This window comes from Micromys minutus, assembly GCF_963924665.1.
Source record: "Micromys minutus genome assembly, chromosome: 11".
Classification (NCBI taxonomy): Eukaryota; Metazoa; Chordata; class Mammalia; order Rodentia; family Muridae; genus Micromys; species Micromys minutus.
The window spans coordinates 53264303-53279198 of record NC_137980.1 but is presented as its reverse complement, the minus strand read 5'-3'; the positions used below and the strand labels follow the sequence as shown (position 1 = coordinate 53279198).

Sequence of the window (14896 nt, the reverse complement as noted above, 5' to 3'; positions counted from 1 at the left end):
TCACAGTAGACAGCAACAGTGGGCACTGTTCCTAGTGCTTCTATATGCTCCCAAGTAAATACTAGCACAGGAGCAGACTAAACAGCCGTGCTGTGAATACACGGGCAAAAGAGGGGGTTTGAGGACCAGGTAGGTATATCTGGACTTGGGAACAATGAAGTCCAGAGTGGGTATGCATCTTACCCAGCACCGCACCGCAAATAGTTTGTAAGATCTCGAAACATTCACAGGGTAGACAGGGTTGGAAACTTCTCTGGAAACTCATTTGCCCCTTCATATGCTGAAATAGCTGTCATCCTGTTCCTATTGTACAGATCTGGAAACTGAGGCCCTAGGAGGGTGGGGTCTTGCTGAAGGCAACCTATAGGTGGGGACAGAGGTCTATTTGAATCCAGAGAGATGTCTGGAAGAAGCTAGATTGCTTGGGTTTGTTCCTGGGACTACCATTTGCTGACTGTGAATTCCCATAAGTCACCTGATTACTCTGAGCTGTCACTGTCCTCCTGTGTAGAAGGGGACAGTTGGGGCTGCTGTTATGAAGATGCCCAGGCAGGCAATCAGTGACCCGTGGTGGTGATCCCAAGCCCACTCTACTTCATTATGGTTCAAAGACACTCAGACTTGACTAGGACCAAAGAAGACACTTTACACTCTAGGACAGGGGTTCTAGGTCCGAGTGTCCGGGAAGGGGCAGAGTCATGTACGTGCACATTCAGACTTGGCTTGGACCAAATAATACACTTTACTCTAGGGCAGGGGTTCTAGGTGGGAGTCTCTGGGAGGGGTTACAGAGCCATGTACACGCACACGGTACAGGCAGGTGAAGCGAGGGTTCCCCCAGTTGCTGGAGATCTTCACCTTGACTGCAGCAAAGCCCCTGGGTGGCTGGTTCTGGAACAGAGCCAGAGAGTGGCAGCTCCCCCGAAGGCCTCTTCTCTGCTCAGCAGAGGGGCCTCGGGGGAGGGGAACTTTCCCATTTCACAGGTGTGAGAATGTAGTTCTAGAGAGGGGAACTGTCTGTCCCAAGGCCACACAACAGCAGCCTTTGTGGGCTGGGCTGGGAGGTGCTGAGCCTAGAAAGCACAGACACAGTGTTATAGGGAAGATGCCTCAGCCTTGGAACCTTGGCAGTTCCTTGCCTATGGACCCCTCAGCAAGCCACTGTGTCTCTTTTGGGCCTCAGTTTCCCCTCTATAAGATGGGTATGCTAATAGATGTTCACCAGGATTACTGTTGACACAAAAGAAGCTCTTCGGGTTGGATGGATCCTCAGTCCCTGGCAATCATGACTTCTCTGGAAACTTGGCCCCTCTATTCCCTCTGCCCAGAGTGGGTGGAAATGGTACAAAAAGCCAGGGCCAGACTGGTGGCTCAGGCCTATAGTCCCAAGTACTGATAGGGCTAACCTGAGCTACATAGTGAAATTATGTCTCAAAAATAAAAGAGGGCTGGGCTATAGCTCAGTGGCAGAGCACTTGCCTAACAAGTGTGAGATCTAAGGTTCACTCCTCAATTCTGCTATAAAAGCCAATCCCAAGTCCAGTGCACTCTCTACCCCTAGGTCATTACAGAAGGGACCCTGAGGCCTGGAGCCCAGATCTGTGGCAAGGCTGAGATTCAGGCCAGCATTAGCCAGATTCCAAACTTGGACAGTCATGTTGACAGCTCATCTAGTCCTGCTTCTGTCTGTTCCCAACTTTCTCCTCTCTAGGCCTCAGTTTCCTTTCTTGTAGCCCGGTCAGGTGCGACTTGGGGCCTCTAGGATAAAGGCTTTAGGTTTGGAGCCCAGCCGAGGAGCCCCACCAGATGGGCACTTTGTGTTCACATTTGCTAGCAAGGAAGATGAAGCAAGAGGACTCCTGAAGGGACCGGAAGTCAGGGAGGGCTAGCTGGGGTCAGAGGACTTTCCCTGGGTACCACTCTGGGCACTGGGGGATGCTCCTTGTCTCTCTAGTTTTCAAGTAGATGAACTATGCACCTCTTGGGGCTGTGGGGGGCTGGGGGAGCTGTACATGGGTTACACTCAGCAGATGCTCTTCCATGGCTTCCCCAGGTACCTGGAGCTGAAACATCTGGATGGTGTTTTCTGGCTGAAACTGGAATGCTCCCAGGAACACTTCTTCCCTGGGAGGGCTCTCCAGGCCCTGTGGAACCAAACAATGGGGTTGTGAAAGGCAGCAGGCTAAGACTTCCAAACCCCTGGGATGGGGAGGAGCTCCTCTATCCAGCCTAGTGTCTGGGACAGGAAGAAACAAGGTCCGGGGAGTTGGAAGCTGGGGTCTATATCTAACATCACTAGTAAGGATCAGGCCTCTCTGTCTTTCTCTGGACCCCATGCTACTGATTATGGGCTGACGCATAACAGTGAAGCTTAGTTGAACTAGATAGATAGTTGTCTATGTTATCTTGTAAGGCTGAGATGAGCCACAATCTGGCCATTCCCAACCTCTAGCCACATCCCCTCAGCTATATGGATGGGTACTCTCAAGGTTTGGACTACCACCTTCCAAGGTGGTCCCTTCATCCCAGCCTGGCTCCCTGCCACTGCGTGCTCACGTAGACGACAAAGTCCTTTGGTGCAGTGTCCAGACTTCCCGACAACGATATGGTCTTGGGAATGTGCTGCAGTGTAATGTTGGACAGGTAGACTTTCTGGGCCAAACGGATGGTCACCTGGCCACGGTCACCGGCAAAGGCCCAGCAGTTCCCAGGTGTCACATTGGGCTAGAAGAAGCAGGTTTGAGGAGGCTGTGCTATATGGATGGGATCCCCCCTCCCTGCTTCCCATCTTTCCTTGACTACCCAGAGGTACCCATTCTCTCTCACAGAGCTTAGTTCCAGCGGTTTGGGCAGGCCAGGTCCCGAGTGGGGCCTCCAGTGTTGTCTTCCTCAGTACCTGCTCACCCATCATTTCTTCCTTCATTCGTTCATCCCTCACTCCCAACACACTTTACCTGCTCTCACCGTCACCCTGAGTCCTAGACTTGGATGTACCTTCCATTTACAGAGGAGGAAACTGAGGCACAGAGCAGGGGAATGAGTGGCTTAGGATTGTATAGAGCTGTAAGTGTAACTTGGTAATTTGGCCCTGCAACTGCTTGCTATTAACGGCCATGATCTGACCCATAAAATGAGGAACAGAGCCCAGGAAGGAAAGAGGATGGCCTCATAGCACCCAGGGAAGCTGGGCTTCCTGAAGACACAGCATGGACCATCCTGATCTGGAGCTATGATGCTAGGCTAGCAGTTGTGGGGGAGATGGTACCTCCTGCAGGGGCTGGGACAAAGCAGTTAGCTGGGGGAAACCATGCTAACCCAGGGGAAGTCAGGTAGGGCTGGGTGCATGAGAAACTAGAGCCAGCTGGCCACACTTGCAGGTACAGAAGCCAGACAGAGGCTTTCCCCCAGACCTGACTGCAGCCAGTGTTTCGCAGCTAGATTTGATCCCTCTATTGCCTGGGTTGTACCACCTATCTCCCTGGCCAGTGATCTCTATATTCTGTGATTCTCTTCTTGTCTCAGGCCCTCAGGGCTAACTCATTTCCCAGTGGACCTTGCTTGTCCTGGTCTACCCCATTAGGAGGCTTCTCCACTCTTGGGAGGCCACTGTCCCAAATGGACTCAGGTGTTCCTTGAGGGAAGGGCTCATAGACAGATGGTCTGTGGCTGTGGCACCGCCCCAAGTTAATGGCTAGGATGAGATCTTAATGGTTTGTAGCTGCTTTGGGGCATACACAGGCTCATTAGCCTCCCTGGGCCTCAGTTTCCTCACCTCTGAGGCAGGTTTGCAGAGGGGTGAATGTTTGAAGGCTGGCTCGGCCAAGTATTGCATGCCCAAGTGATCTCGGCATGGTGTCCTTCTTTGCAAAGGAAGTATTAAGACACACCCCAAGGTTGCCTGAGCGGTTTCCAGACCCCAAAGTGTCACAGTTGGGTGGGAGTTACTATGGCCTCCTCCTGCCAGAGACCTCCCCATGGCTTCTGGTCTCCATTTTTGTCTGTCTCTCCCCGGGCTTTCATCCCGTCCACAGCTCCCCACCTTGACCTTGGCCCATCCTTTCTTGCTGATATCTTCAATCCTGCCCCACCTCTGCAGTCAGCTCCTGTTACTAGCCCTCTACTGGCCATATCCTACTGTCCCTTGCCCTGCCCCTGCCTCAAGGATCACATCCGGGGGCTGCGCGTAGTTCCATAGTCGGATCCAGTTCCAGTAGGAGCGAGCCTTGTCGTGATTGTATGTGGCCGATGTGCGCTTGAAGTCAATGCTGGCCCCTGTATGAAGGGGGATGTCTCAGCCTCTGATGGAAGAGGACTTGCTCTGAGGGCACACTCAGCTAGGGCTGAATCTCTGCTATCTTTGGAGCTCAGTTGCCACTCTCAATGGGTTGGATATTGTAGTAGGTAGTATAAGAGCAGCTTGCCCAGGCTGTGTGTTGGGAAGCTTGGGCATCAGCTTTTCCCAGATGATATCCTGGGCACAGCTGCGTGTATGTGCAGGTTACAGGGCTGGGGGGGATGGCTTGGAAAATGGTGTTTCTGCAGAGGCACTCTTGCCTCTGACTTCACATTTCATTGAGGTCTGAGGTGCCTGGGTCAGCTGGTGTTGCCTGGTTGGGGCCCCTTCCCACTCTCAAGCATCACAAGATGCCTTTAGCGTCATCCCATTGGCAACGCATACATCCTCCTGTCTGGAGCATCCTTCCTTCCTCATTAGGTCTCAACCCAAACACCTCCTCAGGAAAAGGGTCTCCTTCCCTCACCACCTCCTCTATTCCTCCTGAAGCCAATTTCTGACAGCCCTGGATTCCTGTCTCCCCCTCCCTGCCTCCAGACCCTATCAGAGGAAGGAAAGTGCATCAGGAGGCCAGGTGGGAGCAATGGTCAGTTTCGAAGCTGCCCTTCACAGCAGCAGCAGCGTGTGTGCCTGAGGAAGGATTTCTGAGGGAGGTCTATGGCCGGCCAATGCAGCAGACAGGTCACTTACCTATGGACTTCAGGGCAAAGTCTGGCTTTTCAATGTAATCGCCTTGAATCATCTTCATTATTTTCTGGGCCATTTTTTGCTGAGAAGGCAGAAAACACAGGCCGTGTATCATTGGCAAATGGCAGGTGGTCTTTGGACACCTCTGCCACCTTCAGAGGCTGTGGGTAGCCCCAAATAGGATGACACAGTCTCTGTACTGTGAGAAAACCCCAAGACACAAAGTCACCCCTACCCTTTGGGGCTGTTGTGAGCTTTCAAGTTCATGTCACCCGATATCCTGTAGAGGTTCAGGAAACTTAGCAAGGCTAAGGGTAGGGGCTCTGGAAGGAGAACTGTGAGTCCTTGGCAATGTGGTGCCTTTGAGTTTACATTTCCTAAGTCTGTAAGATGGGGCAAAAATCCTGTCTTCAGCCATGGCCGTGGAATTCTGTTAAGGGATTAGAGAACTGTGTGAGGCCCTACTATGTGCAAAACTGTTCTCAGCCCACCATGTCCCCTGTCATCCTCTGTGGCCTTCCAGAGTGATTGGGAAATTGTCACTCTACTCTCAAGAATAGTAGTGATGCACTTAAGAATAAAGCTCTGGATCCCACCAGCTATGAGACGCAGAGTCAGCAGCTTATAGGTTCTGGGCCCCCGAGCACAGTTCTGGCCTGCTTCAGGAAGACTGCAAAGAGAACTGCACAGTTGGTGCTCAGCCAAGGCCAACTGTTCTTTTTAGACAGCCGCAGTGGAGGCCAGTTCTGTTTTCCTAACAGCTGCAATAAGGTCTCTTGTTCCAAGCTCCATTTTTTCCCCCAATCTGATGCTAATATCTTCCTGCAGGTGTGTGTGTTCAAGGACCCCCCTGCCCATCAGTCTGGACTAGGACAGAAAAGATGCTTTGTGTTGAGTCCTGAGGGCTTACAATGTTGCTTGTATCTCTGGGTTCTCTCTCACAAAGTCACCGTGTTGTGAAGAAGTCAGGTTGGGTGACAGGCCATTGGGGGTGCTCTGAGTAATGGTGACGACGGTTTGAATGTGACGAGCCCTCCACAGGCTCATGGGATGAAAACATGGTCCATAAGCAGGTGACACTATCTTTGGACGTTCTAGAAACTTTAGGAGTTGGTTCTAACTGGAATAAGGAAGTCACTGAGGTGTGTCCGTAGGCACTATATTTTGCACTGGCTTTTCCTGTTGCTACTTTGCCCTGCTTCCTGTCAGCCATGAGGTAAAGTAAACAGCAGCTGTCATGTGCTCCAGCTGCTGTGGTGTTTTGTCTACGCACACTGGGCCAAGCAAGTGGAGTCCCCTGAAACCCTGAGCCAAAAATAATACTCCTCTTTTTAAGTTGTCACACTATGTACTCAGTCTACAATGACAATAAAATACACACAGAAAATAGGTGCCAGCAGAATGTGGTTGTTGTTGTGGCTAAACCTGACCATATGGTTCTTAAGCCTTTGAAATTGGTTTGTGGGAGGAATTTGGAAGAGTTTGACAGTATGGGCTAGAGAAACCCTAGAATGCTATAAAGGCTTATAGCAGAATTGGAGCTTAGTAACATTGACGACAAGGCCTCTACCAGGATTCAGACCAAGGACATTCTTGTTGCATTCTGGTAAAAATATGTGTCTATGTTTTTTCCATGCTCTACTTTATGAAACTTCCATTTTATGGATGGCTGAGTTTGACTGTGATAGGCTAATTTATCTATTTGGGGCAAGTTCTAAGAGAGTGGAGTGTTTAAGCAATGGCATAGCTAATGCTGACCGCTTTTCAGCTCAGCTCACAGAAAAATTGAAAACAGAGCTGAGATACTTGATTTGCACAGAAAAGGAGCACACTTAAAGTTGTGGTGAAGGCTAGCCTTGGATCTTAAGTAGATTATCACCACCAAAAAGAAATCTGGCACCTTCCATCAGGAAAATAGGAATGGTGTCTTAATGATATCTAAGATAGGCCTCACCACAGTAGGTACAAGGGTATAAAAGAATGGATTTATTTTTAAAGATTTATCCTTGAGAAGAAAGAGCTTCTGGGATACCCTGATCACAAAGAATTGTGTAAAAAAGTATTTATCCAGGATTGGTTTTTATATGTTCAGCCACTTAAGCATTCAGAGGCCACAATAGCCATGGTCTGAAGAGGCCTGGCTTCTTCTGGAGCTAGTAGCAGACTCTGGCTCCAGACATATGGTGCTGATTTGTAAATACACAGAGTGAAAGTTACAGAATCAGAGGTTTCCACACTCATTTTAAAGGAGGGTCTTGGGGGCCAGGTGAAGTGTGGTGGGATCAGAATTCCCAGGCTGATGTAGGAAGCTATAAGGTTGAAGATTATGTAGTAGCAGAGAGTCTCAGAAGACAGAGATGCTCTGGTAAAGAAGGTGTCACTTGGGTCAGGGATTTTATATTCATATGGGACTAGAAGATAGAGTGCAAGTCTTAAGAGCCCTCAAATGCATGGTTAGGGTTTTCCATTAAAATATTTGGCTGGCAAGTTTTGAAGATAAATGGACACAAATCCAAATAAGATAAAAACTTCTAAATAAGTCTAAAAAAATTCAATCTAGGTCTATCTAAACCAGCTTAATAACTACTAAGAAAGAACTGGTACTTTAACTTCATCTCTCCTACAATGCAAAGGGAATTTCCTGATTGATAATTGCAATTATGTGAGGTAAATAGAGTTCTTTTACGTCATGCTGAGAAAACACTTAAAGTTGCTAGACATTAAGTAGCAAGATACCAAGTAAAAAAAAAAAAGAAAAACAGAATACTGTTGATAATTCATATATTGAGATTAGCTGACAAAGATTTTAAAAGTAACTATGATTAATATCTTAAATAAAAGAAAAGGTAGAAAACATAGATAATGAATTTATGGTAGAATTAAATCTATGAAATGAAAATGAAATATTGAATATGAATTATAAATATATTATATGTTATATATATTTAGAATTTGTATTCAATATATAAGATAAATAATTAATTTAATTTACAGAATATAATATTACAAATGAGCCTCAAGAAAGTTAAGAAAAAACTGTCAAAACTCAGGTTGTAGAGAAGAAGAATGGAAAAAACAAATGAATCATGTGGAAAGTTATTTGGAAGCAACTCTAATGGTCTAGCATAGATACAATCAGAATACAAGAGAGAAAAAAATTTATGGGTAAGAAGAAATATTTTAAGAGATAAAAGCTAAGATTTTTAAGAAGTTATTGAAAAATGCCAATGTATATATTCAATAAAAGTAAAACTCCTAGGCATGTTATACTAAACACAAAAAATATTATAGAAGTTTCTAGAGTAAAAATAAGACCAAAAACCAAACACCAGATTAGACCCAAATGGTGAAAGGTAAGAATGGTGTCATTTTCAATTGAAACAGTAAAAGTAGAATATAAGGAAGGAATTCCTTTAGAATTCTCAGGAGAAACTTTCCTCTCTAAAGTTCTATACCCAGCAAAACTATCAATTAGGTAAAAGGATAGAATAAGGATATTTAAAAACACACAAGCTCACACACACATGTCACACACACACATACATACACACATGTGTATGTATGTATGTGTGTGTGTATTTATATCTTCTTTTACTCTGCAGGAAGTTATTGGTGTGGGGAAGGTACACTCCATCAAAATGAGGGATGAAACCAAGGAAGGAGATAACTTGGGATATAAAAAACAGGGCATCAACAAAGACATTGGATAGTAAAGACCCTAATGACAGCCACTCACCTCATCAGACATGGCTTCCATCTCCTGGAGTTTGGCAATGAGCTGGTTCATGCTACCTCGTAAGTCCTGGATTTCCCCAGTGTGATGTCGTACCTTCTCCTGGTACATCCTTATCAACAAGGAGGTAAAACAAAAACTGACTGTTTTATGATGTTGCTACCTTTTTGTTGGTAAGCTTTCAAAGAATGATCTTTAAAACCTGCTCTCCTGGGTCCTCTACTCTTGTTAGTTAACATTTCTTCCCAGCAACCATTTACTCATCAATGATTCTGAACCAGGAAATATTTAAGACATTCACATTAAAAATTTTTTTCTATATACCGAGAACAACATGAAAGCTATTCCTTGTTTCGCAATGAGGAGGTCAAAGGTCCAGAAAAAAGAGGTGACTTGCTTAAGTTCAGTCATAAATTCACAGGAGTTAGGATTTAAGTCCAGGCTGGTCTGAATGTTGTGCCCACATTTTTAGCTAAGGATACACCCCAGATTCCAACTATAGCTGAGCTTTTTAGAGGACCATAGGACTAAGTAGTTTTCTCTTACCTCAGGCTCTGCAGTGGACCACTTATGCTGTCATCCTGATGGATTATTGAAGAAAGGAGGGGTTCTTTGTCAGTTGGTCTAATCTGAGCCTGATGAGAACCTCATCTCTATGCTCTGTCATAGCAGTAAATCCATCCGTTCATCACCTTCACTCACTATCTACCCAATCCGAAGCCTTTCCCCTCCTTATTCACCCATCCATCCATCTATCCACCCATCCATCCATTCCCCATCCATCCATCCATCCATCCACCCATACATCCATCCACCCACCCACCCACCCACCCATCCATCCCCCATTCATCCACCCATCCACACACTCATCCATCTACCCACCCATCCATCCATCCATCCATCCATCCACCCACCCATCCATCTATCATCCATCCATCCATCCATCCATCCACCCATCCATCCATCTATCATCCATCCATCCATCCATCCATCCATCCATCCATCCACCCACCCATCCATCCATCCACCCACCCACTCACCCACCCACCCACCCACCCATCCATCCATCCATTCATCCATCCACCCCCCTATCCATTCTTCCCCATATGCATACTCCTATCTGGTAACCAGCCACCTAACACTGGTAATGGCAGTTCCCTGTGCTTAGCACTGAAATGGCTGCTGCCTGCATGAACTGGCTCTGTCTGTTCTCTTTAGGGGTTGCCAGTACAGTTGGGGAGATTCTCATGGTTACAGACAACAGGGGAGAGAAAAAAATGTGACCTCCTGTGACGTCCTTCACTCTTGAGTATCTGGAGGCTGTGATCTTTCAGTTATACCTCAAAGAATGGCAGGGGGTAGAGGGAGGGAGGTAGAGGGAGAGGGAGACAGGGCAGGAAAGAGGGAGGGAGAGGGAGGAAGGGAGGGAGGGAGAGAGAACATAGTAGAGACATAGGGATTGGGCCACTGCTGGGCTGAATGACTGATAGGGACGCCATCTGATGATGGATAGATGACTGTGTGCGGTTCTTGAGAGTCACATGTGCAGGAGAGAGGGATTCCTGGTGGGCAGAATGGCAAATGAGCAATTTGGTTCTGGGATGACTCAAGAATGAGCCACCATCCAGATTTGGTGAGAGTAATAGAACCTGCAGAGGGGATATTGATTGGTTTAGGTAGGTCAGTCAGCCATGGGTCCTGGAGGGCTTATACTCACCTGCCAGACTTCCATTTTTGATGGTAAGTGCATGGAAAACATCCAGAAACCTGGGGGTCACGAGAATAAGAATGACCCACTTAACTCAAAGGTTGAATGCTTGGGTTCAGGAATTGAGGCATCTAGGTTAGGTTTGTGTAATTTTGGGAGAGGTTACTTAATCTCTCCATTGCTCAGTGTCCTCATCTGCAAGATAGCAATAGTGTAACATCTGCATCATGTTCAAATGATGTCCTCTGTGAGGTGTGTGTCACACAGGCTAAACAACACACATCTCCTTCCACTTGTATTTCAACCTTGCTGCCTAGTAGGCCAAGAGAAGGCAGGGTGAGTCTTATCTGCATTATTAGGAGCTCTAGGCTGGGTTGAGTTTATTATTTAAAAGCCCTCGAAATGTATTTGTTGTTCTTAATCTTAAAAAGTTTTCAGAGCATTTCTTGACCCCTGAAACCAACTGTTCACTTCTCTTAAGCCACAGGTCAGCCCTCGCAAGACAGGGGTAACTGGGATCATGGGCAGAGTCATTTCTGTGCGACATTCCTAAGACCCTCCCATGATGGGCCCAAGCCTGGGGACGCCTCCATCTGGGCAGGTTCCTGGAGACTCACCAAAGACACAGAGGACCAGAAGGCCCATCTTTTCAATGACTTTCTGGCAGAACATCTTGTACCTGAGAAGCAGAATGACCATGGTCAGGGTCAGCTGCGGTGTCTGGCAGGTTCCCATGTCCTTGCTCCATCGTTCCAGCTTTATGTCCTCTGTCTCTTCTTCTTCCCCTTCTTGTTGAACTTGCCCTTCTGCTCTAATGCCCCTTCTTTCTAGAACCTTCAAACTCACCTACCTGTCCCTTCAATCTTAGCCTGGCTGGTAGTACTTGGTGGTTGTGGAGGGAGGCCAGGCTCCCAATGGAGCCATGGAGGAGATGTTTACAGTGTAAAGTTTAACTAGACGAATGAGGTGGACATCTCAGAAGAGGGATTTAGCAAGCTCCGGGAGAGAAGTAGGTGTGGGGTGAAGTCATTCTGGACAGGAAGGACACTGGTAGAGCTATCACATGAAAACCTGGGTGGGGTGTTCGGAGACTGAGAACCCCAGACTTGCAAGCCCTGTGGGTCCACAGAAGGAAGCAGAATGGGGGCATTTAGGAAGAGAATGGCAGGCCAAGGTTCATGCTGGGGAAACGGGAAAAGGGGAGCACACAGTCTGGGGTGGAGAATATGGCAAAAGCCAGATTGAGGATGGCTCGTCTGGCCTGACTAGGAGGGAGAAAGTAGCTAATGACATCACTGTCACAGTCCCTACTGCACCCTCCCCTCTCCCATGTTTACCTGCAGGTGTTAAGTAGAACTTGCTGGGCCTGAGTCCTCAGGAAGCAGGCTAGGTAGGTGAGCCAGGCTGAAGAGGAGATAGGAGAGCAGCAGGAGTTTTACTCTCATTCGGGTCCCATGGTGAGCATTCCCTGTCTGTCCTGGGCCTAGGGGAATCCTTGGAGCTGGGAGACTCTGTTGATTTGGTGGTTGAGCACAGGATAGCCCCTGGTTCAGCTTATGTAAACAGTCAGAAGTTCACGGCCTATAGTAAGCCTCTCTTGAAGATGACAGTTAATAGAGGCTGGCAATTTAGGTAGCACAAAAGATGATATGTGTTAATGTCACCCCTGGACACTAGAACCTGGAAAAGGCCATGTCCTTGTAGGGCTCATCTCTGGAATGCAGGGTGGTCTAAGTTAGGAAGTGGGGGTTCAGCGTAGATGTGTGTATGTGGGAAAGGAGAATGAAGAAGAGGGTAGGTGCTTAGCTTGGAAGATTGGCACATAGAAAAATGGAGAGCTAGAGGAATGATAGATGGACAGAGGGTTGTCTATAGTAATGAATGAAAATATGGAGAAAGCCATGAATGGTTCAGTGGTTGAGTGGATAGACAGAAGATGGATGGATGGGTGGATGGGTAGGTGGGTGGATTAATGGAGTCAAAGTAGAGAAGGTCCTGAGGGCTGTTCATCTTACATCAGCAAGCTTTCTTTTTTCCCCCTCCAGGGAGACCCTACTTGGATTGGATGGGGCAGCCCATAGCTCTTTGAATACATGGCCATCCAGGGCAGCCTGAGTTCTAGAAGAGCCTGGTTTGAGGCTGCTACCTGTCCCCTGTCCCCTGGTAATCAAGCTAGTCATCCCATATATACATACACATGTATCCCAGTAAAATGTGGGCTAGGCTGAGGCCTAGGGTGTTGATGCGGAGAGGCAACAGGAGAGGGTCATCTGCAGAGAACATAGATCACAGGGTCCCTGCCAGCCTCAGGGCATGGGCTTGCAGAGACCTGGGGCCCCAGGCTTGGTGTATGGATCTTTATTGCCCTACTCCCAGCTTCTCACACCAGGTACCAGTGAAGGCCCAGGACTCTGTTCTTGCTCACTCATGTTTGCTGGGGCTGCCTCTGCCATTCTGCTGACACAGCTTCTTTGGACGCTCCTGAGGATGACAAGGTTCACAATCATATTTTACATTGCCCAAGATCTGTGGTGCCACCATGTTCCAGACTGAAAAGCTGTGAACCAGGGACAGAGGAGGTCTGGCTGACATCAAGCATTTTTTTCTTTGCTGAAACGAGGCCCACAGGAGACCATGCCTGTTCTTCTTCCTAGACATAGGTCTCCATGACACTACACCTGAGGTCACATAGAGCCTAGGAGGAGGAGCACAGCACAGTGGGAGCCTGGGATTTGGGGAGCACCAGAGAGCTCTCTTGGCTCCTCTTGGTTAGGGAGATTGAAACACCTTCATTTTGTAAGATAACAATCTCTAAACATTTAAAATTTGATTCTCTATGTGTATTTTTACTAAGAAACCACACATCTAGCTGTTGTATTTTGGACACTAATATCTCCAGATGGGTTAAAGAATTGGTTTCCAGTGTGGTAGCTTCTGGAGGTAGGGCTTTAAGAGGTGAGGCCTAGTAGGAGGTCCTCAGGTCATGGGTTACATATCCTGGGAAGGGGCCATGGGTTCCCCATCTTTTCTCCTTTCTCTCTCTGCTTCTTGGCTCATGAAGTGATTGCTCTTCTCTCCATATTTTTGCCATGTCATGTTGTCACAAAAAACTCAAAACAAACAAACAAACAGTTCTATGTTGTTGATTATGGCCTAGAACTCCCAGCCCACGAGTCAAAACAAACCTTTTCTCTTTGTAAGCTGATTATCACAGGTGCTTTGTTATAGTGACAGAACTGTCTCACACAGTGCTCGGCTGGGCCAACATAGTACTGACCTTCCCCAAATGTAAGATTCGTGCGTTCCTGAGCCTATGCAGCATGCCAGGGTGATCAGTGCACCTCAGAATAACCAGAATGGCGGAGTTTGCAACTTCCCAACAGGGTAACCTGCTCCTTACCCTGACCTCACCATCACAGATGTATCACATGTACCACGTTACCATGTTGCACCCGATAAAACACACAATCACTGTATACCAGCTAAGAACTGGGCATGAGATAGTCACACAAAAAGATGAGCTAAAATGCCCAAGTTTTAAAGAAATTCCTCCTGTGTCTGTTTTTTGTTTTTTTTTTTTTTTTTTTGGAAAACATTTCAAATGGGAATCCCCGATGCCTGTAGCTGGGCGGATCTTGAGAATGAGGGTACTGGCAACCTGTTACTTTGATTTTAGCACTAGCCTGAGGTACAGGAGGGCAGTGAGCAGGTGGTGCTGATGCAATACCACACACCCAGCTCACTGTACAGGCTGCAGCACACAGTAGGTACACAGTAAATACATGCTAAAATGGTGTATGCTTTGTGCTCTGCCATGGCCCTGGAGACCTAGAGAAAGCTACTTTGAGCCTCTCTGTCCTCAGCAGCTACTTCTGTAAGGACCGTTGACAGGGCCTGCATTACCCAAGGAACTCTAAGGACTGGGGAAAGGCATGAGATGGTCTCACCTCCTAGACCTGCTACCGTGGGCTGTGTCTTCAGGTAGGGCACACAAGTCCCCGGTGTTCCTTGTCCGGGGCATTGATGAGAATGGAGATCTATGGAAGTAGTCAATGAGGAGAAAGTGGCTACCACTGCCACTACCACCATTGAGCATTCCCTGGAAGGCGACATGGAATTCACTGGGCCAGGAACTGTCAGCTCTGTGACCTCATAGAACACTTGGATGGACCCCAAGTCTATAGCCAGCCTCCTTAACCTCTTTCTTAGTTAGGTTCCATTGCGATGGAGAAACATCATGACCATGAAACTTTGATAAGGAAACTATTCAATTAGGGCTGGCTTACAGTTTCAGTGGTTCAGTCCATTATTAAGGCAGGAAGGATGGCAGCATCCAGGCAGGCAAGGTGCTGGAGGAACGAGAGTTCTACATCTTCATCCAAAGGCAGACAGGAGAATACTGGCTCCCGTATGGCTAGGAGGAGGGTCTCAAAGCCCATCCCACAGTGACACACTTCCTCCAACAAGACCACAC

General features: G+C 47.5%; 1 protein-coding gene across 1 annotated transcript; it reads right to left on the bottom strand.

Annotated features, from left to right (window-relative positions):
- Positions 1-747: 747 nt before the first annotated feature.
- Positions 748-14443, bottom strand: SUN5 (Sad1 and UNC84 domain containing 5; the record flags this gene model as incomplete). Its single annotated transcript, XM_080925574.1, has 13 exons — positions 748-891; positions 2058-2144; positions 2557-2724; positions 4157-4272; positions 4985-5063; positions 8718-8826; positions 9261-9295; positions 10432-10481; positions 11040-11101; positions 11760-11826; positions 12618-12692; positions 12848-12903; positions 14370-14443. 13 exons carry the CDS (start codon positions 14441-14443, stop codon positions 748-750), a joined length of 1122 nt encoding a protein of 373 aa, XP_080781700.1.
- Positions 14444-14896: the final 453 nt, after the last annotated feature.